The sequence below is a fragment of the Podarcis tiliguerta genome, assembly GCF_965153285.1.
Source record: "Podarcis tiliguerta genome assembly, chromosome: 10".
Taxonomy (NCBI): domain Eukaryota; kingdom Metazoa; phylum Chordata; class Lepidosauria; order Squamata; family Lacertidae; genus Podarcis; species Podarcis tiliguerta.
The window spans coordinates 69,345,540-69,368,138 of NC_139543.1; the positions used below are offsets into that span (position 1 = coordinate 69,345,540).

Genomic DNA, 22,599 nt, shown 5'->3' on the forward strand with positions numbered 1-22,599 from the left:
ACGGCTAAGGGAGCTGGGCATGTTTAGCCTGGAGAAGAGGAGGTTAAGGGGTGATATGATAGCCATGTTCAAATATATAAAAGGATGTCATATGGAGGAGGGAGAAAGGTTGTTTTCTGCTGCTCCAGAGAAGCGGACACGGAGCAATGGATCCAAACTACAAGAAAGAAGATTCCACCTAAGCATTAGGAAGAACTTCCTGACAGTAAGAGCTGTTTGACAGTGGAATTTGCTGCCAAGGAGTGTGGTGGAGTCTCCTTCTTTGGAGGTCTTTAAGCAGAGGCTTGGCAACCATATGTCAGGAGTGCTCTGATGGTGTTTCCTGCTTGGCAGGGGGTTGGACTCCATGGCCCTTGTGGTCTCTTCCAACTCTATGATTCTCTCCCAGGTCCTGGTCGCTCACTCCAACCACCACTGGCTCTCATTTAATGAAAACAGGCTCCGGGCCTCAAGCCTGCCATTTGTGGAGTGCCACCCTGCAAAGCGCTCTGCACATGCTCAGATGCCCTCACATTCAGGGCCGAGCCTTGGTGCCCAGAGAACGGTATTCAGACATGAACCTCCGCCGGGAGAAATGGTTATGTGGGCCTAATTTAAAAAGCCAGGCCTTGGGGTGGGAAGCGGGGGCTCGAACCCTCGACCGGCCGAACCAGTCGGCGGGCCTAACAACGCGTCGGGCAGCTTCTCCTTCGCCTCAGCTGCCCGACTTCGCCTCAGGCCCGGCGGACTACACCTCCCGGCATGCCGAGCGGCGAAGGAGGCGGGCGAGCGGGGCGGGGCCCGGCGCGTCTCTCCGCGTCACGCGGGGCCTGGCCCAATCCGGAGCGGGCTGTTCGGTGAGGTCACTGTGGGTGACGTCAGGGGTCCAGAGAGAGGCTTCGGCAGAGCCGAGGCAGCGGCCGGAGCAGGAGCAGCAATCCGGGAGCGGGAGGGCGCAGGAAGCTGTGAGGGGGGTCAGGAAGCTGAGGCTGAGGAGAGACGCGGAGGAGGGGGGAAGCCCGCGGGGCAGGAAGAGCCGGCTCGTGAAGGGAGGGGCCGCGGAGGCGAGAAGGGCTCGGGGGGGGGGGGAGAGAGAGAGAGGCCTCCGCGCAGGCGCAGAGCGGGGCTCGGACCCCCACCTCCTGAAGCGCCCCCCCACCTCCCCCAGCGGAAAAGGGGTCCTGACAGGACAAGAGAGGCAGCTCCAGACTCCGCCCGGGAGGGGCCGCCGGCCGGGGGGCCACCATGTCCTCCCCCAGCCCGGGCAAGAGGCGGATGGACACCGACGTGGTCAAGCTGTATCCTTACCTGGAGAGTGGGGGGGGGGGCGTTGTGAGGGGGGGGCGGCAAAGGCAGGTAAAATGGGGGGCAGCCCCCCATTCTGGAATGGATTGGGGAGCAAGATACAGACATCCCCCCCACCACACACTTGAGGGGCAGTTAGTGAGAGGCAGGAATAAGGAGATAAATGAAGACTTTGTTGGAATGGTTGGGGGGGGGCAGGAAGAGACAGGGGGCCCCCCTCAAAAAAACAGGACTGGGTGTCTTAAATAGAACTTCATATTGGTGGGTGGGGGTCTCGAGAATAGGTTTCCTTCCTCCACAAGGCCAAGGAATGATGGGGAGAAAGCAGGTACTTTTTGGGGGTGGGTGGGGGGCAGTGCCCTCCACTTGCTGAAGATGAATGCCTATTCCATTGCAGAGAATAGATGAACGGTTATTGTTTCTGTTCTGCTTTGCTTCTCTCCCTTTCTCTGCCTCCAGTTCCAGGTGAGGGGTGCAGAATCACGGCCCCCTTAGAACTGAGGAGTGTACAAAGGCTTTCCTGGAATATGGGGGTTCGGGAGGAAAAGCCCTTCCCTCTCCTTTTCGCCAGCAGGAGAATACAATTATTCTCACCACCACCATTAGAAGAAAGCAGCCTTCTCCAGAGTAAAATGTTTAGAATAGGGTTGGAGAGTGAGGGCACCCCAATAATCTTAGGGGAGGGGAAGAGACTTGCAACTCCTGGAGAGTAGTAAATTCTAGCAGCTCCAGGTGATTTTTTTTTGTTCTAGTTGGACTCTAGGGAATGGGGGGGGGGGAGAGATGAGGCACCCCAGGTATAGACAGAGCAAAACCTTTTCTTCCCTCCCCCCAAAAACCCCAACAATGCCATCATACCATTGAAGGGATATCTCATTTTTAGGTAAAATGAGGCCTTCAGACACCCCCCTTTGAGAAATGAGAACACAGTTGAGGACTGTTCATTCTAGTATTTTTTTATGGGGGGGTTCAGGAACTCATTCCCTACCCCCCTCTTCCTTGCCCCCCAAATACAGACCTCTTCAAATCCGTTCTTTCTTCTCTCTCCCCAAAGAAACTGGTTCTTTTGGCGGATGGGGGGGGGGCTGCTCTCTGGTTTGTAGAGGCCTGTGTCTAAAGCCAGACTCTCTTGGGGTGATCAGGACCCCTTGTTGCCTTCCATAAATAAATCCCCTTTGTCTTGGGAGAGGAATCCCAAAATATTTTCGTAGGGAAACAATATAGGCAGTGTGTGGGGGGGAGCACTTATTCTCTGTCTGCCTCACTAATGATTGTGACCAGAGTCAGTGCTCCCCCCTTTCAGGTATTGTGACAATGCTTGAATAATAATACAACTCCCTCTACACACACTGATTCAGATGTGCTCTCTTTCCCCCTCCCCAACCAGAATTAATACATGCTTTGTGGGGTGGGGGGCAATGGGCCAGATTTAGCTGGGGAGAGGAGGGAGGGTAGTTGTTGACAGTTAGCAATCCAGTGATCAGCTTCTGGTGGTGTGTTACTATTTACTCAATCCAGTTTTAGTCTGCTGTTCGGGAAGCTTCTGGTGGCAGCTGGGGGGGGGGGCAGTTAATGCGGGTGGGAGCACCTGGAGAACAACACTGAAGTAGTAATAGTGGAGAAAAAGAATCGAAATGCCGTAGAAATCCATCACCCATTTTTCCTTTTTTGTGCTGCTGGTTTTGTTTATGTAACACTTCAGTTCGGTGAAGATTTCCTTTTATCCCTTCGTAAAGGATCTGTTTTTGTTTTCCAAATTATGTTTTGTTCTTGCCTCTCAGTAGAATGTTACCTTGTCCCTGTGTGCATATTTGAAGATTGTGAAGCTTCTGAAATAGTGCAGTGAATTTGCGTATAGAATAGGTTTATTAATAGTTCTGTTTATCAGGTGGTGGGGAGGGAAGGGAAGATGGGCTGGCGTTGACATAGCCGACTGAAATGCATTCAGATATGTTTATTGAATGTGTTAACCTCCCCCAGGAGAATTTAATCGGGAAGGAATTAACTATGTAGAAGGGTGAGAGGGTTACAAATAGCATTTAGTTTCCAGAGATAAACAAACTTGTTTAGATTAGGCCTGCTGGGGTGAAATTATTATAGTCAATTGTTGACGCTGCACAGCGACTTTCCCAGTCTCTTGCTCAACTGTCTGTCTGTACATTTTTAAAAGCACAAAGCCTGTGTTTGATAACTGTCTATAGATTCCCCCTTTAAAAAGGTTGTTTTTAATAAATAGGAAGTGGCTTGTGATTGCTGTGGAATCAAAGCTATTTTTATCCTCTGCTTTAGTTGCATATGCATGACATATCCTTCCTCGGATACAAACTTCATTCGATGGTTAATTTTTACTGGTTTGAGGGGAGGCTAGATAGAACTCCAGCTGTTCAGTGACAAAAAAAAAGAGAAGAGATTCTCATTATATATAAATTTTGAAAAGGCAGCCGGATTATGGAGCGATGAGGCCCACTATGACCTCCTGGTAGTGTATCCTTTTTCGCTGCCCCCACCCCCACTTTCTGTTCACTTGGTAGCTGGCATGTTGAAAGATCATAGCATTTTAGGAGACAAAGAGCAGGGGTTGTTTTTCTCTCTTTTTTCTAAAAAAATGACTTCATTTGGCTTATTGGTACTGTGGTTGCTGTTTAATTTGATGGTGGATAGGAGAAAAGCAAATAGCCTGGCATTCCTCTCCGGTTCATGGTTAGCTGCCGATCCTTCTGTTTGACAAAAGAAACAAACTAAACAGCTAAAAAAAGACCTCAGACCAGAGTTCTTATTATCATTCCTAGTATTTTAAGTGATGTGGACTCGCTGTGTCCTGTGAGTGTGATGAACAAATAGGTCTTTTTGTTTCCTGTGGCTTTCCTTCGGCATCTGTACAGTCAGTGTTTTGGGTATGCAGGCCACAGCAACTGTGACCCAGCCTAGTCCTCGCTGTTTACTTGGAAGTCGTGTTGCTTTCATTGGGGGGGTTACTCCCAAGTCATTTTGTGCTTAGGAGAGCAGCCTTAATTTATGTATGAAGTTTGCTCACTGGAATCTAGAGGCATAGGGGAGCCCAGCGCACCGTCTGGTGGCTTCCAGTAGAGGAGATGCCTCTTTCCTCAACTTGTGTCCCTTGTATTCTGCCGCTGCTTGTAGGACTGCCTCTTCTGCCTTCAAAGTACCTCTTTGCCTCTCATCTTGATTTGCAGCCTCTGACTAACTTGGGGATATAGGGTGGGGAGCGAAGGCATGGCCCCACAGAAAGTGTCTGGAGCTGTCGACTTAACTGCTCTGACAGGTTTGGTGGGGTGGTGGTGCTGCTGTCATTCCCCCACCCCTGTTTTGGCCTTGTGTACTCACATCTGTGCAACCCAGAGAGGGAGAGGTTGGTTGGCCAATGTCCTGTATTACATGGGTGAGTTGTTAGCATGCCTAGCTAAAAAGAAACGAACCTCCTCTTGGTAATTGCATGACGGTGATCTGAAACTCTGAGTCACTCGGTTGCTTTTTTGGACGCTTCTCTAAACATTGTGCAAACCTTTGAAAGAAATGAGAAGCTTGTGTGTGTTGCATTTCAACCTTGTGCGGGGAATCGCAGCTCTGGACTTTTTTTTTTGTCTTTGCTGACTTGTTGTTGAGTTCCTCTCTTGCCTTGCAGAGTTACTAATAGAATGTGTTGGGTTTTTTTATATAAAAAACGACAACTCTCAACACCTTTCTAGTCCTGGCTAGGGTGCCTTTCCTAAATCTCCAAGAACTGGCATCAGTGACCTTAGTGTGTGATCTTTTAAAGTTCCAAATCTGGAGGGATACCTCTCTACTCTTTCTAGCACCCCCCTTATTTTTATTTTTTTATGGTTCTTAGCTTCCCTTCTTGCTCCGGAAGAACCCGGGGACTGCTTGTTTTGGAAAAGTGTTTGCAGGCAAAAGGCCTCCGGACAGAGCCTGCGAGTCAGCCGATTGGCTGTTCTGTTACTACCCGGAAACTGAGGCTTGGGCGGAGCAACCCAAACAGCTGATGGAGTGTGTGACAAGAGTGTGTTTATATTCAGGAGCGTGGGGGCTGGGAAGGGGGAGGCCTGGGCTGGAAGGCGTTGGAGAGGAGAGAGAGAGCGGGACAATCTGTGCCGGGTCAAGGGGTTGCTTGGCGCAGGAAAGGAAGAAAAGTGCCCTGCAAGCAAAAGGAGGTCGCTGTTAATCCAAACTCATGTTAATCCGAGGGACATGACTGGCTGCCAGGGGTGGGACAGGGTTTGGTTTCTCCACCGCCCCCAGGTCTGCAATGGTTTTTGAGGCAGTCTAAAGTTTGGACTGAATGACAGTTCAGCAGTTTACTCTGAACAATCTAAAATACCTCTGGATCACAGCAGTAGTGTGCCTTTAACTTCCCCAGGCTGAACCAGCACCAAGACACGGTTTATTTAGTTTGTTTTTGCCCTCCTGGTGGCTCAGGCTGGTCTTTAAATATATACTGTACAGTGGTACCTCGGTTTAAGAACTTAATTCGTTCCGGAGGTCCGTTCTTAACCTGAAACTGTTCTTAACCTGAAGCAGCACTTTAGCTAATGGGGCCTCCCACTGCTGCCGCGCCGCAGAGCACGATTTTTGTTCTCATCCTGAAGCAAAGTTCTTAACCTGAGGTACTATTTCTGGGTTAGCGGAGTCTGTAACCTGAAGCGTCTGTAACCCGAGGTACCACTGTATATATATTGGGCCTCATTGACTTGGTCACTTGCAGAGGAATCAAAACGGTCAGAGAGTTCCACAACAAATGGAAAGTTGGTGCAAAGTACTGGATTTGTTTTTGCGAGCTTGAAAATGGGGCACCTAGCCTGCCTCGGAATAGGGCTAGCGCTTCTGTGGCAAAGAAGCCGCGCCACATGCGATGAAATGGAGAGGTGTGGAAGTAACTCCACACTCTTGAACTGGCCTTGGGTATGGAAATGGGGAGGGGAGCTCACATTGGCAGCTGGGAATGTATCGCTGCTTGCAGAATTATGCTGTGTTGGCTATAGAGAACCAAATTCCAGAAGAGTGGCCATGTCAAAGCCTATGAATAGAGAGATTGGATGTGGATTATGGGAGCTGGAGGCTCATGTCTCAGCTCTGGGGTAGTTTTGGACAAGACACAGTTTCTTGGTCTTGGTAACCCCCTCTGTAAAACGGGTGAGAGCGAACACACAGTTTTTGCAAGGTTGAAATGTGCTCTGGGAATCTAAAGGATTGAATAAATTACAAGCAGTGAATCCGAAAGGCTGTACAAATGGTCCAGAAAAAATACCTACAGCCTTGAAAAGAGAACCCAGGAAACACGACACTCCATAAATTGTGTGCTTGTGTTGAGCTTGGGTGGACTAGAGAAACCTGAATTCAGACTGTGTGTTTGCCACAGACTTGCTTGATAACCTTGGGCAAGTCTCTTAGCTGCCTTTTCCTGTAATCTAAAACGCTGGTGCTAATTTCACTTGGCATTTAGACACTTGCGGCAGGTCAGCGTGTTGGATTAGCTATAATATATACTTAAAACACGGTTTGTGGTTGTGCAGCCTAATCCTTCGCTTCTCTGCTTGGAAGTATCTCAATCAGTTAGCAGCAGAGGAAGCCCCCTTCCCCCTTCAGGGGACTTAGATTTCTAAGGAAGCGTGTGTGAAATATTTTGGGTGGGGTGGATGGCTCTGTCATATCTGAACTTCACAGTTCTCTAAAACAGCGAGGCCTCGTTCTCTGTGAGATGCTAAATATGTGTCTGAGTGGTATATTTCAGACCAGAAATGGTTTGAGGCTGCTCAGTACAAACAAAAACCCCTTCACATAGAAAACTACTGGTTGCGGGGAGAAGGTAGACTACAATTCTTCTACCTGATATGGTCGTTTCTTTGTGAAGGGAATCTCTTGAACAGAGAGTGGTTCAGTCATGTGAGTCCCCATCTGAAATGGTACGAAATGCAACCCAGGCACACGTTTATTGCCCTGGTGAGAACCTAGACTAGGCTGTAGCATGGTTGCTGCTGCATTGCCCAGGTTTGTTATACTCATCTCTTCCCTTTCCTCCAAGTTGCATACAAGATCTTCCTAATCTTAGAATCATAGAGTTGGAAGAGACCACAAGGGCCATCGAGTCCAACCCCCTGCCAAGCAGGAAACACCACCAGAGCACTCCTGACATATGGTTGTCAAGCCTCTGCTTAAAGACCTCCAAAGAAGGAGACTCCACCACACTCCTTGGCAGCAAATTCCACTGTCGAACAGCTCTTACTGTCAGGAAGTTCTTCCTAATGTTTAGGTGGAATCTTCTTTCTTGTAGTTTGGATCCATTGCTGCGTGTCCGCTTCTCTGGAGCAGCAGAAAACAACCTTTCTCCCTCCTCTATGTGACATCCTTTTATATATTTGAACATGGCTATCATATCACCCCTTAACCTCCTCTTCTCCAGGCTAAACATGCCCATCTTATCCTAGGTTAAGCTGAAAGATGGTGACCAACCCATGCCAGATCTCGCTGGTCCCAGTCTATGACACTAAAATTGGGACCCATATTAAATGAAGTGAAATCTTTTTTTGCGTATTAATTTTTAACCCATGCTGGATTATATATAGGATGAATATAAAATACACCCCCCAAAAAAATAACCCCATACCTGCGTAGCCCCTGCATTTAACAGCTGTTAAATTCCTGCCCAGACAACAAGGTCTTCGGTATGTACAGACTTCGATTCGTTTTGGCTTTCAAAGCTCTCAGGGTACATCCATGGCATTTAAAGCAAACAAACTGTCTGGCTTCAAAGGCGGTGTTATGCTGAAGTTTTCGGATGAACAAAGAAGCCATGGAACAGGAAGCAGTTTACTGAAAAAATAACTTATCCTGGTTGTTATAGGGTAGTCAGCTCTGGAAATCTCCTGATTCAGAATGCAAAGTTAGAAACTTGGTGGAATGCTTGTTTTGTTGTGTTGGGTCTCCTTTTATGAACATATGCAAAGCTGGGGAAGGGAAAGATTGGGGGGGGGAGTCATATGTGTGAAACATCCTTTGAAGGCTTCGTCACAGTTGAGGTGTTCAGAATTAATGTTCAGATTCCCCCCACCTCCCACCCTTGTGTGGTGCTATAGTTGATTGTGGTGACACAAGATACCCCTCTTAACTCACAGTTTTGAGTGAGTCACACTTTGCAATCCGGTCTTTATTTTTATTTTATCCAGGAAAATAACCATGTCACTCTGTAGCTGCAGAAAACCCCAAAGTATTCAGAATGCTGGTTATGAATACCTTCCATAAACACTGGAGCCTCCATATCTCATTTTGAAAATACCGATGTTTAAATGAACTGCAATTTGCATAGGTTATATATACCAGGCAATTTTAAAAGCTTATAGTTTGTTTCATGGAACAGCCCAAGTAAGGATTTGTTTTGGTGGTTTTAATTTAAGTCATTTAAATCCATTTTTTCTTGGCCAGACACAGGCGAATCACATATAACGTGGCAAATCTTAACTGTATTATCTGAGTCGTTGTTTACAACAATATCATAAGCATTGAACACCATTTCACAGAGGGACAGCTGTGATTAAAAATTCATATTTTTAATCTGCAATTAATGAGTTGCCTGAGCATGTTGATTAATTGCTTATGTGATATCCGCTGTGCATAAACGATAGCTTTCCAAGATCTTACCTTGTTGCTTTCAGAAATAAACTTACTAGGCTGTGCTGAGTTCCTTGCTTGTGTGGAAGGCACAGGGCTTTGATTTTAAATTCACTGTCTCATTGTTGCTTTGTCAGTTTGATTGCATAGCCCATTGAAGCTTAGTCTTGTAACTCAGACTTGAAAGAGTGCTGCATCTACTTATAATATCATTAAAATGGTTATGTGGTGCTGGAGCTGCCTAATATGAATTGGCTTAGAACAGCTTGCAATACAAGGCCTTAGCAAGCTTTTCATTCTGGTCTGTCTTATAATAAGGGCTTGTTTGTGTGGATTCAACTTAATTAACCAGTAGAGCTGAAAGCAAGAATTGAGTTGGTGCAATTAATGCATTAAGCAGATTTCAGAGATATGAAATCTGTTGGTTTTTTTGTGGGGGTTTTGTAAACCAGTTGGAATTGAAGGCTCCCTAGCTAAGCCGTTACTCACCAAAAGAGTTGCACAGCTCAAGTTGAACGATGTTTGCTGTGAACCAGCCTGAAATCTACAGATGAAAGGCAGTATACAAATTTAATTAATAACAATAATAATCATCATAATAACAAGTAATTGCAGATTGGACTCAAAATACATGACCGCTAATATCCTAATATTCTTTCTAGTGGATGGGTTGAAAGCTGGCTTGACCACACAGTATTTTTACCCTGTTGTCTTATTCTTATGCATTAAGAATTAACATGCAGGGTCTAACCACTCACTGGCTTGTTGGCAGATGATGACTTTGAGAGGCTCACATGCAAGATGTGGTGGCAACATCAGACTCCTGTCTCTTGGTAAGCAGAGATGTGAAGAATGCCTGCCATTTTCTGTTTGCATTTACTGGGGCCAGAAGCTGTCTGTAGATCCATCCCTTGATGTTTTCTTCTCTAAGCAAGTGGTGGTCAGGCGTCTTCCAAGGAACAATTTGGAAGCTTGTTGGGTTGTGTTAGCGAGGTCACTTAAGTCAGGAAACTTCTCCGAAAGAGAGACTTGTTGTCCATGCAGTGGCCTATTGCCGGTGAGCTAGAATTTGGATTATTCCGTGGTGTAGCCATTCCTTTATCAAACTGAGGACGAGGGTGAATCCCTGGGGGAAGGGAGTTGTTCCATTCTGCAGAGCTCACAAACATGGATGCCACAGAGAAGCGAGTAGTGCTGATAAGAACAAGCAGAAAAGTTTGGACTCGTGGCTTAGCCTGAGAGCAGTGGGTGAAGTGGAGATTTGTTTTGTTCTGGTATTACCTGTATGGCTCCTGAAAACTAGGAAAGACCGAACTGGAATTAAATAGCTTGGAATGGAGACAGTTAAGCCCAAGTCTCATTGATTAAACAGATCAAGTGCACTGTTGCCTTACCATTAAAAAAATCAATCAATCAATTACACATTTTTTAAAAAGCGTAGGCGTTTGTGCTGCTCAGAGCCCTTATACCAGTTAGGCTCTGGTTACGATGCGAAATCTGCCTCTAAGCTTATAAAGCAGGGATGCCCAAACTTTTTCCAACGAGGGCCACATTTGATGAAGTGAACATGCGTGAGGGCCAACCAAAGTTGTGGGGCTTTTTTAAGGATTTCACCCCAGGACATATACTGCCACACGATTAAATTGACCAGCGGGCCGGATCAGGCCCCCAAAACGGACTTTGGACATGCCTTTTGTAAAGCATTTGAAGTTGGCTGTGTCGATGACTTTGCAGCTCAATCAAACTGCCCTCTCCTGATGGACCTAGTGATTTGGGGAGCCGCTGCTCCTTAAGAGGGCACTCACTACCTTAAAGGTAAAGGGACCCCTGACCATTAGGTCCAGTTGTGACAGACTCTGGAGTTGGGGCGCTCATCTCGCTTTATTGGCCAAGGGAGCCGGCGTACAGCTTCCGGGTCATGTGGCCAACATGACTAAGCTGCTTCTGGCCAACCAGAGCAGTGCACGGAAACGCCGTTTACCTTCCCGCCGGAGCGGTACCTATTTATCTACTTGCACTTCATGCTTTCGAACCTCTAGGTTGGCAGGAGCAGGGACCGAGCAACAGGAGCTCACCCCGTCGCAGGGATTCGAACCGCCGACCTTCTGATCAGCAAGTCCTAGGCTCTATGGTTTAACCCACAGCGCCACCCGCGTCCCACTCACTACCTTGCCTGTGTATAAACACGAGTTGTTCTGGAGCAGTGGTGGGAATTATTTAAAAAACAGTTTAATACTGGTTGGAATGACCCACTCCATGGAAGTATTTGTCTTGCATTTCCTTAGGGTCTCTGGATTGCGTTTCATTGCCTGTGAAACTTCAGAGGTACCATCTTTAAGTCCCGGAACCTGATTGCAAAGCTCAGCGGCTTGGCTTCTGTTATTGCTAATGTAGCTGTGTTAAGGTGGGGGGAAATGGGGGGCGGGTGAGACAAGAGAGGGGGGAATAGCTGAGCTCACTAAAGAGAGACTCCTGAAAGGCCTATTCATGAAAGTGAGGCCTTGAAGTTTTCTGTGTCCTTGCCCTGTTGCTATTATGGCGGCTTTTCCCATGCCTCGCATAATGACGCTGGAGTGGTTTTGCTAAGACGCTCTCTTGCTCTCAGGCTGCGGATGTCAAACGGCTTTGCCAGCCCCAGCGCCAATAGTCGGGGCACGGTCACAGTGTGGTGACCTTTGGTCAACAATATGGTAAGGTTTTTGAAGCACTAGAGGGTTTTTAGGGGGGAGAGATTTCTAGAAAAGAGTAGTTTAGACTCCCGTCATTGTGGGTACCCAATAAGATAGGGCTGCGTCTGCCAGAGCTTATAAGCTGAACCATTGTTCTACCAGTGGTAATTGGGGGGCCCCAAGTTGATCATTAATCTGAAGGCCTGGGTGCCAAAACTGCACTTTTTTCAAGTGCTGTGTGCCCTTGGCTCTCATTAATTATGGGGTGGGGGTGGGAGGATTCTAGGCAGGGCTGTGCCCACAGCAGATCTTAATGTGATATTGTCACAGTTGATCTAGAGAACAAGGGAGCAGTAACAAGGTGAAATGAAATTGCATTTGTATGTGTGTGTTGTTTTTAAATGGTCCTTTTTCGGGAGTGTGCAGGTTTTCAAGCTATATACATATTTTGTTCATCAGGCGAGATTGAAAGATGGTGACTGCTTAATTAAAATGTACTTCCCATGTAGGTAAAGGTAAAGGGACCCCTGACCATTAGGTCCAGTCGTGGCCGACTCTGGGGTTGCAGTGCTCATCTCGCTTTATTGGGCTGCGGGAACCGGCGTACAACTTCCGGGTCTTGTGGCCAGCATGACTAAGCCGCGAACCAGAGCAGCACACGGAAACGCCGTTTACCTTCCTGCCAGAGTGGTACCTATTTATCTACTTGCACCTTGACGTGCTTTCGAACTGCTAGGTTGGCAGGCGCTGGGACCGAACAACGGGAGCTCACCCCGTTGCGGGGATTTGAACCGCCAACCTTCTGATCGGCAAGTCCTAGGCTCTGTGGTGTAACCCAAAGCGCCACCCCACCCCCCATGTAGCTAGAGATACTAATATACCATATTGGCCCGAATATAAGCCGCACTCCCCCCCCCCCAATTCTGACAGTGAAAAGTTAAAGTGCGGCTTATATTTGCAATCTTACGCTGCCGGGAAGGCGGCATGTCTCCCCCCCCCCAAAAGGAAACAGCCCAGAGTGTGGGGTGATGGCGGCAGTCCGCCGGCCGCTCTCAAGCCTCCCCCGACACCGGCTTGTGGAGGGAGTGCTGGCAGGCGGTAGTGTTAGAAGGCGATTGTGCAGCACACTCGGAAGCCAGTGCCGGCCCCCCGTCAGGGCGGTAGAGCCGGGAGATGGGCCGCACCCCCAAATAAGCCTTGAATTTTAAAGATGCGGCTTATTTGCGGGTACGTCTTATATTCGGGCCAGTACGGTATTTGATAATCTAAGGTAGTGAACCGAATGCAAATGGTTTGGCTTGTAAAAACGCCCAGTAGCCTCAAGAGCTGGAGATTTTGGGTCGTCAATTGCCCTTGCTTAAATACAGAATAAATGATGACAGATTATTAAGCTTTGTGCAAGTTCACGATAAAGAAACGGGGAGTGTTGCAACCCTTAAAACCCCAGGTACTGCTTGCGAGTAGCGATAATAACTTGAGTCAGAAAGCTGGGTTACGGTACTCATTTCTCCTCCGAAACAGCATTGGGTGGGGGGAAGACCAAGGTTCCAGGGTGTCTCTGTGTGATGGGGTGACTTGGGCAGGCAGCCCCCACTCACGTTGCATCATCTCGGAAGCAAGTCGACCCATTTCCTCTGAAGAGCTCTGTGGACTTGCTGCCAAGCGAAGTCTCAAGAGCGCCTATCTGTAGCAAAATTCCCACAAGGTTTCCCCACGTTGCTAGAAAATCAAAGCTGAGGACTCAGGTTTTGTGCTTCCTGTAGCCTTTGCTTGGGGGTGTATGTTTAGATTACCGTATTTTTCGCTCTATAACACTCACCAGACCATAACACGCACATAGTTTTTAGAGGAGGAAAAGAAGAAAAAAAATATTCCAAACGAAATAGTGGATATATGATTTTTGTGGTTCATGCTGTGGCCACAGACATGTGATCTGACAGTGAGTTTGGAGTAGCCCAATGCAAAAATCCTGAGGATCCATGTGGATCCGTGCTTTGTAACCACGGAGGGAAGGAAGGGGAACCATGGATCCTCTGCTCACGACTGCAGCAGATCCCCGCCACCCGCAGTCATTCGCTCCATAACACGCACAGACATTTCCCCTTACTTTCTAGGATGAAAAAAGTGTTGTGGTGCAAAAAATACGGTACTTTCTCAGGTGCTCAGGGTGAATTCTTCATTTCTTCCTGCAAAGCTTCTGTGATGGAAGAATACTGAAGGCTGTGGCTGAAAAGGCTCTGTACAGAAGGAACCAGATTAACCTTGAACCAGTGTGACGCACACTTCTGAAAATTGTTGCTCTGTGGCCCTTATTGGCTACTGAACAAGACAATTATTACTGCTGCCTTCTATTTACTTATTTTATTTTATATTTTAGTTTTATGCCGCCCTTCATCCATATATCTCAGGACAGTTTACAGTATAAAAATACAAAACTCATAATAAAAACAAGAACCATCCCTCTCCAAACCCAATAACTCCTCCCCAACCCCAACATTTGCAATCTGTAGTCTTTTATTGCACCTTCTCAATAACTCTGTGACGTAGCTGTCAACTTACAGATTTGAAAATAAGGGACCAGCAGGCTCGAAAATAAGGGATCAGTAGCCAAAATAAGGGACTTTCTGGCGCACAGGTATGTTCAACTTCTGAGCCCCTCTGAGCCAAAGGCAGAAAGCCCAGCCAGCAGCCAAATGAAACCTCATCAATAAGGGACAGCAGCGGGACATGGCGCTGGGATAAAGGGACTGTCCCGCCAAATAAGGGACACTTGCCAGCTGTGCTCTGTGAGGCAGCCCATGTTCTCATCTGATAGACAGGGAATGTGGTGGCAGAATGTGGTCGCTCTATAGGACGCATTTTTCGCCCTTCAAAAATGAAGGGGAAATGTGTGTGCGTCCTATGGAGCAAAGATGCCATAGCCCCGCGACCCTCTCCCAGCTGGAGAGGTGACGCGTGGCTATGGCAGGAGCCTCTCCGCTGCGCCTTTGCGCTGCTCCCTGACCTGCTCTTTGGGGCTGGTGGTGGGCTTCCCCCCGCCAGCCCCAAAGAGCAGGTCGAAAGGAACTTGAAGCCTGGAGAGCGAGAGGGGTCAGTGCGCACCGACCCCTCTTGCTCTCCAGGCTTCCAAGGCAGCCGCCTGAAGGCGACTGAACGCACCTTAAACGGCACCCTGTTTTAGAGGGGGGAAACAAGAGGAGGAAAATTCTCCCTCTCTCTGCGCAGCGCCTCCTGCCGCTTCGCTGAAGGGGTGCTGGGCAGAGAGGGGGAGAATTTTTTTTCCTTGTTCTCCCCCCTCTAAAACAAGGTGCATCCTTTGGTGCGAAAAATATGGTAGTTAATCTTCCTGGACTGGACCAGATGAAAGTCCACTTAGTTCAGCATCCTACTAGCCAGTTGCTCCCGGGAAGTTCACAACCACTTCTTGTTCTTTCCAAACATTGTAGGGGAAAATGGAAGGGGCACATACCCTACATATGGATGCTACATTTATAGCTACCACCGGGAGTATATTGATCATAGCCATGCTTTGATTTAATTAATATTTTTTTTTAAATCCGAACTTGAAAGCCCAGGTCTCGCAGGTTCAAATCTGGCTCTGTATCCACCCGACTAGACTGGCTGAACGACTCGGAAGCCCTCCAGCTGATTTCTTTTCCAGACCCGGCTTCATTTTCATTCAACTTTGCAAAAACAATGGAAACTGGCAATTGGAGGAGGGGCCCTCCTGATATCGAAACGGGAGGCTCTGGGCTGGCCGTGGGGCAGTGGCCGCCTGTTGCTAAGTAACTGCATTCTTTGCACCTGTTAATCTTTGTGCTCTCCTGAAATCGCGCTTGACCACACGTCATAATTAAAGGGGGCTTAAACAAAAGGCGTCCCGTGTTTGCAACTTGTACACAGGGCAAACAGTGAAGCCCTTTTGAACCTACCCAGTGGGTTTTCCCTTTCTTGGGGGTCCAGAGGTGTATCTGAGAATATGGGGTGAGAAGAGGAGAAACTGTTTAGAGCCGAGTAGGCTGTTTTCTCTCTTAATTTCCTGGACTTCTGCCCATTGTCTTGGCAAGAAAGATGAAAAGGCACTGTTTACTGAATTGCTTGTGAAGACTGGATATGGCTGTATAGTGTGTGTGTGTGTGTGTGTGTGTGTGTGTTTTACCAGGACATTGTATACCTTTATTGTCTGTGTGCAACCCCCCTGCTGCTATTGTCTCTTGTTTTCTTGTGGACTCTCGGTATACAACAAGGACACAAAGCACTCACTCGGGTGTCTCTCGCGTGCGCAACTAATTCTTTCCTTTTTACTGCTTCTGTTAGGTTGTTTGACCGATCCTAGCAGAGTACTTGAAATCAGAAAATGCTCAGGGTGACGGTCGTCTTCCGTGTGCCTCTGAGAACCTGTCCCACAGCCGAATAGATGCTGCTGTTTCATAGGATGTGCCCGAGATGGTGCAGCCACAACTTCTGCCAGTTTTTTTCTTGGCTCTGATACCTGAAATTCTTCAGTGCTGTCACGCCACCGATTTTCCGTCTAGCCGAGACTGTTTGATTTATTTACCCCAGACCTTGTCATAGAGCAAGCCATTTGCTCTAATTGTAAATATTGCTCTAAATGTAAATATTCCGATTTGTAGGGCTCCTGTGCATTTCAGCAAGGATAACTTGGGTCCTCATTGTTGCTGAACTTCAAGATCAAATTCAGATTAATTTGTGTCTGATGCGCTATTGATGTCACCAGTCACTTGTGTCTTGGCTGAGGTGCTGAGTCCCAGCGTGCCTTCTGTGCAACTTGCACTTTTTTTAGTCTATACATTCTGGATAGAGCAATAGGTCTAGGATCTCTTGAGTGGATCACAGAACTGCAATTCTAGAAGGATCACCCAGTCCACTCCTACCCCTTGCAGCAAGGTATCTAACGCAACCTTCCAGTAAAAATTATCAAAGGCAGCCATCTTGGTCCATCAGATAAAAATCCAAAACCCACCACCAGACGATATCTTTTTAAGACAAAGCAAAATTTCACAATGCTGTGGCAAGCTTTTGAGTTCTTTAGAGCTCAAGATAACAGGCAAGATAACCTCATGGCTACAACACGCAGCTTAACATTTTGTACTTTCTAAAAATTTTCCATGTCCACTCATTTCCTGCATTGTGTAACATCTTTGCCTCAGCCTACTGCTACACAACCAAATTCATTCCTGGTTTTGCTGTGTTTGTCTTCTTCACCACTGTGTCTACCCAGGAACCTGTGTTTCTCATTTATAGTTTGGAACAGATCCAGGTTACTAGCAAGTTGTGCTGTCAAAAGCTTCTTTGCCCCAGAATCCTTGGTGCAGCACCTGAGAGGGACATGTTATGCTACAATCTCCATCTTGGAACTGAATCTGCAGCCTGAGCTCATGGCTACAGCACCCGTCATAATTTCTGCACTTGTTCTGTTTTTCCTCATCAACCCCCTGCTTTTTGTAACTGGCACTGCCTGATGCAGAGTGCTGGAGAACCCGAAAGCTGGGTTTGTGACATTTTGGTTGGTCCATGGATGCTTTAGTTGAGATTCATGCATTGCAGGGAGTTGTACAAGGCTCTACAATTCTTTGATTCCTTGATATAGGTAGTTTTCCAGGTGTGGAATTCAGAATTCCAGCAAGACATCCAGTTCTCTAGATAAATGCGAAAAAGGTTCATTTTTTTTAAAGTCAAAGGTATGCTTGCATTGTATTTATATTCCGTTCCTTCTCTGTGAAGCTCAGAGCAGCTTCCCCGAAGCCTCTAGCAGCCTATTTGCAAAGGAAAATAAGCCCCCATTTTCTTGTGACTTCTGCTTGTAGAATCAGTTTAAATTGCAGAACTGTCATGAGTTGGGAGTAAGTGCATAAACACTTGTGAGTTTGGCTTTTAGCTACTTCAAAATGCTGCTGGAATGTTTTAATGAAGTAGGTGCAGAGGTTGTAAGAAAATGCCCTCTTTCTGAGTCTCGTAAAGATTCAGGTAGCATCGGAAATCAGACAAACAGCTTCATTGAGCCTGGCCTTGTTCCAGAAGAAGTTGTTTAATTAATTTTAATAATTTCGTCTGCTTTTAAATGCTACTAGTTAGAAAGGGTTGCATGACCTGAAAATCATTGGAGCACCAAGGAGCTATTATGATACGGACATTGACTTGCTTAATTATTGCTTCGGATCTGTGCTTGTATGACAGGTGTCCAGCAGTCGTCTCCCATCCAAGCCTTGATCAGGTCAACACCTGCTTAGCTTCAGCAGTACTGTAGTACTAAGCTGTGCTCAGGTCAGCGTGGCTCTTTCATTTGCTTTGCAAACAAGGGGAAATTTAATTGGAAATGCTCTAAGCTGAGGTGGAAGTAGGAAGAATTGTGAGATGCTACTAGTCATCATTAGGGACGTGGGTGGCGCTGTGGGTTAAACCACAGAGCCTAGGGCTTGCCAATGGTTGGCGGTTCGAATCCCCGTGACGGGGTGAGCTCCCGTTGCTCGGTCCCTGCTCCTGCCAACCTAGCAGTTCGAAAGCACCTCAAAGTGCAAGTAGATAAATAGGTACCGCTCCGGCGGGAAGGTAAACGGCGTTTCTGTGTGCTGCTCTGGTTCGCCAGAAGCGGCTTAGTCATGCTGGCCACATGACCCAGAAGCTGTACGCCGGCTCCATCGGCCAGTAAAGCGAGATGAGTGCCGCAACCCCAGAGTCGGTCACGACTGGACCTAATGGTCAGGGGTCCCTTTTACTAGTCATCATTAATTGCAGGACTTCTGCTGTGCAGATTTGCTTCGCAGTCTTTATTTTGTGGTCCTTTGCAATGACTATGTGAAGTACGTCAGTACTCCCATTATACAGGCGGTGCACTGAGGCACGAAGAGTGCCTAGTCCAGGGCCACAAAAGGAGGCCATATGCAGCAGGTGCACATCTCCAATATTCTGGGGAAGTTTATCCTTCGATAAATTGGAAAAGAGAAGTATGCAAACTCACCATCTAGCTGCATGAGCACATCCCACTCTGTTTATGCCGGGCCAGGAATGCAGGTGACATATTTGCAGACTTGAGTCTCAAAGAACGCTCATTCGGCCTATCTTATTTCCAGTGTGAGTGACAGCTTGGGAACGGCCTTTTCTAAACAAGTTGTCTTACCCATTTTATTGTAACTTCTTCTTTTTCTTAGGCAGCGCTTATCATTGCAGCAATCTCATGTAGGCTACTTTGTGAGGTCTGCCTGAAAAGCGGCATATAAATTAAATAGAACAGAATAAAGCCCATATATGCTTGGAAGAAGAGTGGAGTATAAATGCAAGAAACAATTAAACTCTGGTGACGGAGGCTTGTGTGCATGCTATGGGTTACCCATGAATTTTGGAGCTAATGAGAGATGGATGGCCATCTGTCATGGATGCTCTAATTAAGATTTCTGCATTGCAGGGGGTTGGACTAGATGACCCGTGGGGTCCCTTTGAACTCTACGATTCTATGACGTTAGGGACCCAGTGGTTCCATAATTACCAGCAAATTCACTGCTGACGTGAGATTAGAACCTGGTTTGGCCTTCCCCCCTTCCTCCTTTCCATTTTTGGCTGTTGGGATTCTTACAGCTAAAACCACGACTCTTCCACAAACACCTTCCAATCAGGTGTTTGTGAGCTCCGGATTTTGGCTCTCATCTCTCTTGTATTTCGTTCATGACTTTCACCGCTTAACCGGTCTCCTTTTTAAACCCATGCTTGGGGAAGGTGTGGATCTGTGGGGGGCGGGAATGCAGTCTTGCTGACCTTTCCGAAAACCTTCAAACCTGGCCATGCCAAAGATTACACCTGCCAGGTATTGATTACATGAAGCGGCAAGGAGAGGATTAAGCCATACAATGTCTTGGCAGCCTCTTTGCTTAGCTAATGTCTTGGGCTAAGGATCTGTCCAGATCAGAGGCGCTCTCGGAATAGGCGCCTCTGGGTTTGCTTCTATATTTGCATGAAAGGTTATCTGTGGGTGGTGTAGCAGCAGGGAGCAAGTGGCGTAGGACAACCTGTGTGACTAGGGGCAGCTCATGTAGCTATGAGAAGCTAAATGAAACGAGAGATGACGCCGCTTTAGCTTGTCTCATTTCCAAGGAAAATGAAGGGTACCAACTATGGTAGCTTCAGAGTTCAAATCTTGATTGAACTGCAGAATCAATTCAGCCAAATGTCAAACTTTCCAATCCCCCCCCCCCCCCCAATTTAAAAAAAATAATTTGTGAATTCTGGCGGTTCCCTCGCTGCGAGAAGCCAAGTTACAGGGAACCAGGCAGAGGGCCTTCTTGGTAGTGGCACCCGCCCTGTGGAACGCCCTCCCACCAGATGTCAAAGAGAAAAACAACTACCAGACTTTTAGAAGACATCTGAAGGCAGCTGTGTTTAGGGAAGCTTTTAATGTTTGATGCATTACTGTATTTTAATATTTTGTTGGAAGCCGCCCAGAGTGGCTGGGGAAGCCCAGCCAGATGGGCGGGGTATAAATTATTATTATAATATCTGGACAACATTTGCCTTACCGTCTTGATTTATTTTGACATTCGGATACTTGAAAACACGCCCTATAAATGCTCCATGTTTTTAACGTGCAAGTACATCTGCAGCACCCAAACTACTGGAGCAGGGAACACACCATTAGATTACATTGATAGTCTTGACCCAAAAGCCCTTTCCCCCACATTTCCTGGAAATATTTGTCAGAATTGAGCTGCATTGTTCACAGCAGGGCAGGGCCTCCCCTTCTCTAGGGGACATTTGCAGCACTCTTTGTTGTATGCTGGCATAGTGGCGAATCTAGCAGCTCGACAGCAGGTGGTCTGCCTTCCTTGGATCACATGATTCATGGTGTCCTGGCTTGAACTGACCGCAGTGCAACGGAACAGTGGCCCGGGGAGTATGAAATTAGGTGCCTGAACCTCACGGGCTCCTGACACACACACACACACACACACACACACACACACAGTTGTGTTGCCGCTTCAGGAGATAATCTGCATCGAAAAGATAATGTTTGCTAACATACGACCAAGAACCTTTAGACTGCAGAGGGGCTTGCCATTCCACTCTAATTATTTACTTAATCCCGTTCTGTCTGGTATGTGTGCGGCACCTAATTCTCTCCCCCCCCCCCCTTTGAATCCAGGACAAAATCATCTGGATATCCCTGAACTGAAATGGGAGCAATTTCTTTGGATGTTTACAAGGCTTATTAAAGTGCTGCTGTGCTGTCTTCCTCTGTAACTATTGCAGACTAATAGCTTAGCCCGGCATCCATCTGTCTCGAGAAACAGTGGAGGTGAAGCCTTTGGGGGGTGAAGTCAGATGACTGGAGAGTTGCAGCATCTGTTGTGTCTGTACAGACCAATACGGAGGAGACATGTTTTTTTGCAGCTAGGGCACTTGAAGGTGTCCAGTTGTGCTAATGCGGATGCACCATGGCGTTTCTTCTCTGTGTATTCCTCCCAGCGGCCATTCCTCTTCTGGATCCAAACTACAAGAAAGAAGATTCCACCTAAACATTAGGAAGAACTTCCTGACAGTAAGAGCTGTTCGACAGTGGAATTTGCTGCCAAGGAGTGTGGTGGAGTCTCTTTCTTTGGAAGTCTTTAAGCAGAGGCTTGACAACCGTATGTCAGGAGTGCTCTGATGGTGTTTCCTGCTTGGCAGGGGGTTGGACTCGATGGCCCTTGTGGTCTCTTCCAACTCTATGATTCTATGGCCACTGCTGCGGATGCACGACCTAACTGTCTCCAGGTACTGATGCCAGATTCCATGTTTGGGATGAGCTGCCCTTTGAGTGCAACCTTCTCCGACCTGGTTTTCTCCAGATGTGCTCCAAAACATCTGGAAGGCACCAGGTTGTGGAAGCCTTGTTTAAGAGTCTCTGGGACCTGGTGGCCATTCGCCTTCAGGCATTGCTGCTTGTGACCTTCATCTGTGGGACGTTGTGAAAAGCCAGCCTGGTGAATTTGTGTCTGAAGAAGGCTGCCCCAGTTGAACCAGATTCAGGTAGGTAGCCGTGTTGGTCTGATGCAGTAGAAATACAGCTTTAAAAATTTGTCCAGTAGCACCTTAAAAAGGTAAAGGTATCCCTGCTCATACGGGCCAGTCGTGTCCGACTCTAGGGTTGCGCGCTCATCTCGCTCAAGAGGCCGGGGGGCCAGCACTGTCCGGAGACACTTCCGGGTCATGTGGCCAGCGTGACGAAGCTGCTCTGGCGAGCCAGCACCAGCACGGCACACGAAAACGCCGTTTACCTTCCCGCTATAAAGCGGTACCTATTTATCTACTTGCACTTAAGGGTGCTTTTGAACTGCTAGGTGGGCAGGCGCAGGGACCGAACGACGGGAGCTCACCCCGCCGCGGGGATTTGAACCGCCGACCTTGCGATCAGCAAGTCCTAGGCACTGAGGTTTTACCCACAGCGTCACCCGCGTCCCCACCTGCGTCCCCACAGTAGCACCTTAGAGGCCAGCTAAGTTTGTTCTTAGTATCTTGTTCTTGGTATCTGAAGAAGTGTGCATGCACATGAAAGCTCATACCAAGAACAAATTTAACTGGTCTCTAAGGTGCTACTGGACTATATATATATATATATATATATATTTGCTTTCGTAGATTTTCACGGGTACAGGAATGCAGGTTTTGGTGTCCTCGGGTGTCTTCCCGTGTAAAAGTTGGGGTGTCTAGGCGACGTTTCGACGAGGTCTCACTCGTCATCTTCAGGCTGGTGCTTTCGGCTTCTTGTTACTGGAACAGAGCAGGATCTCAGTGTTTGAGTTCCTATAAATACTGTTGAGGAGGTGTGGTGTATAGCCTCCAATGTTCTGGGCAGAGAGGAGGTTCCCAGGCTAGTGTGCCTTTTCTTCTTTTGTTCCTTAATTACTTGAGGGATATCTTGAGTGATTTCTTGAGTGATTTCCTGAATCCCACTTAGGTGGGTCATTAGGTGTGGATTAGTTGCTAAAGCCTTCGTGTCTTGAACTCTTGAACTTTGTGAAGAGTTTTTCTGAGA

General features: G+C 47.4%; 1 protein-coding gene across 2 annotated transcripts in view; it reads left to right on the top strand.

Annotated features, from left to right (window-relative positions):
* The first annotated feature begins 878 nt into the window (after positions 1 to 878).
* The window catches only part of UBE2H (ubiquitin conjugating enzyme E2 H), a 73,482-nt gene continuing 51,761 nt past the window's right edge, over positions 879 to 22,599 (top strand). Inside the window, exon 1 of one of the 2 annotated variants that reach the window (XM_083402486.1) lies at positions 879 to 1,277. In XM_083402486.1, the coding sequence (XP_083258612.1) occupies positions 1,225 to 1,277 (53 nt within the window). In that variant the 5' untranslated portion in view covers positions 879 to 1,224. Of the gene's footprint in view, positions 1,278 to 2,763; positions 3,769 to 22,599 lie in introns of those variants that run through there. The other variant, XM_083402487.1, reaches the window with a different exon arrangement.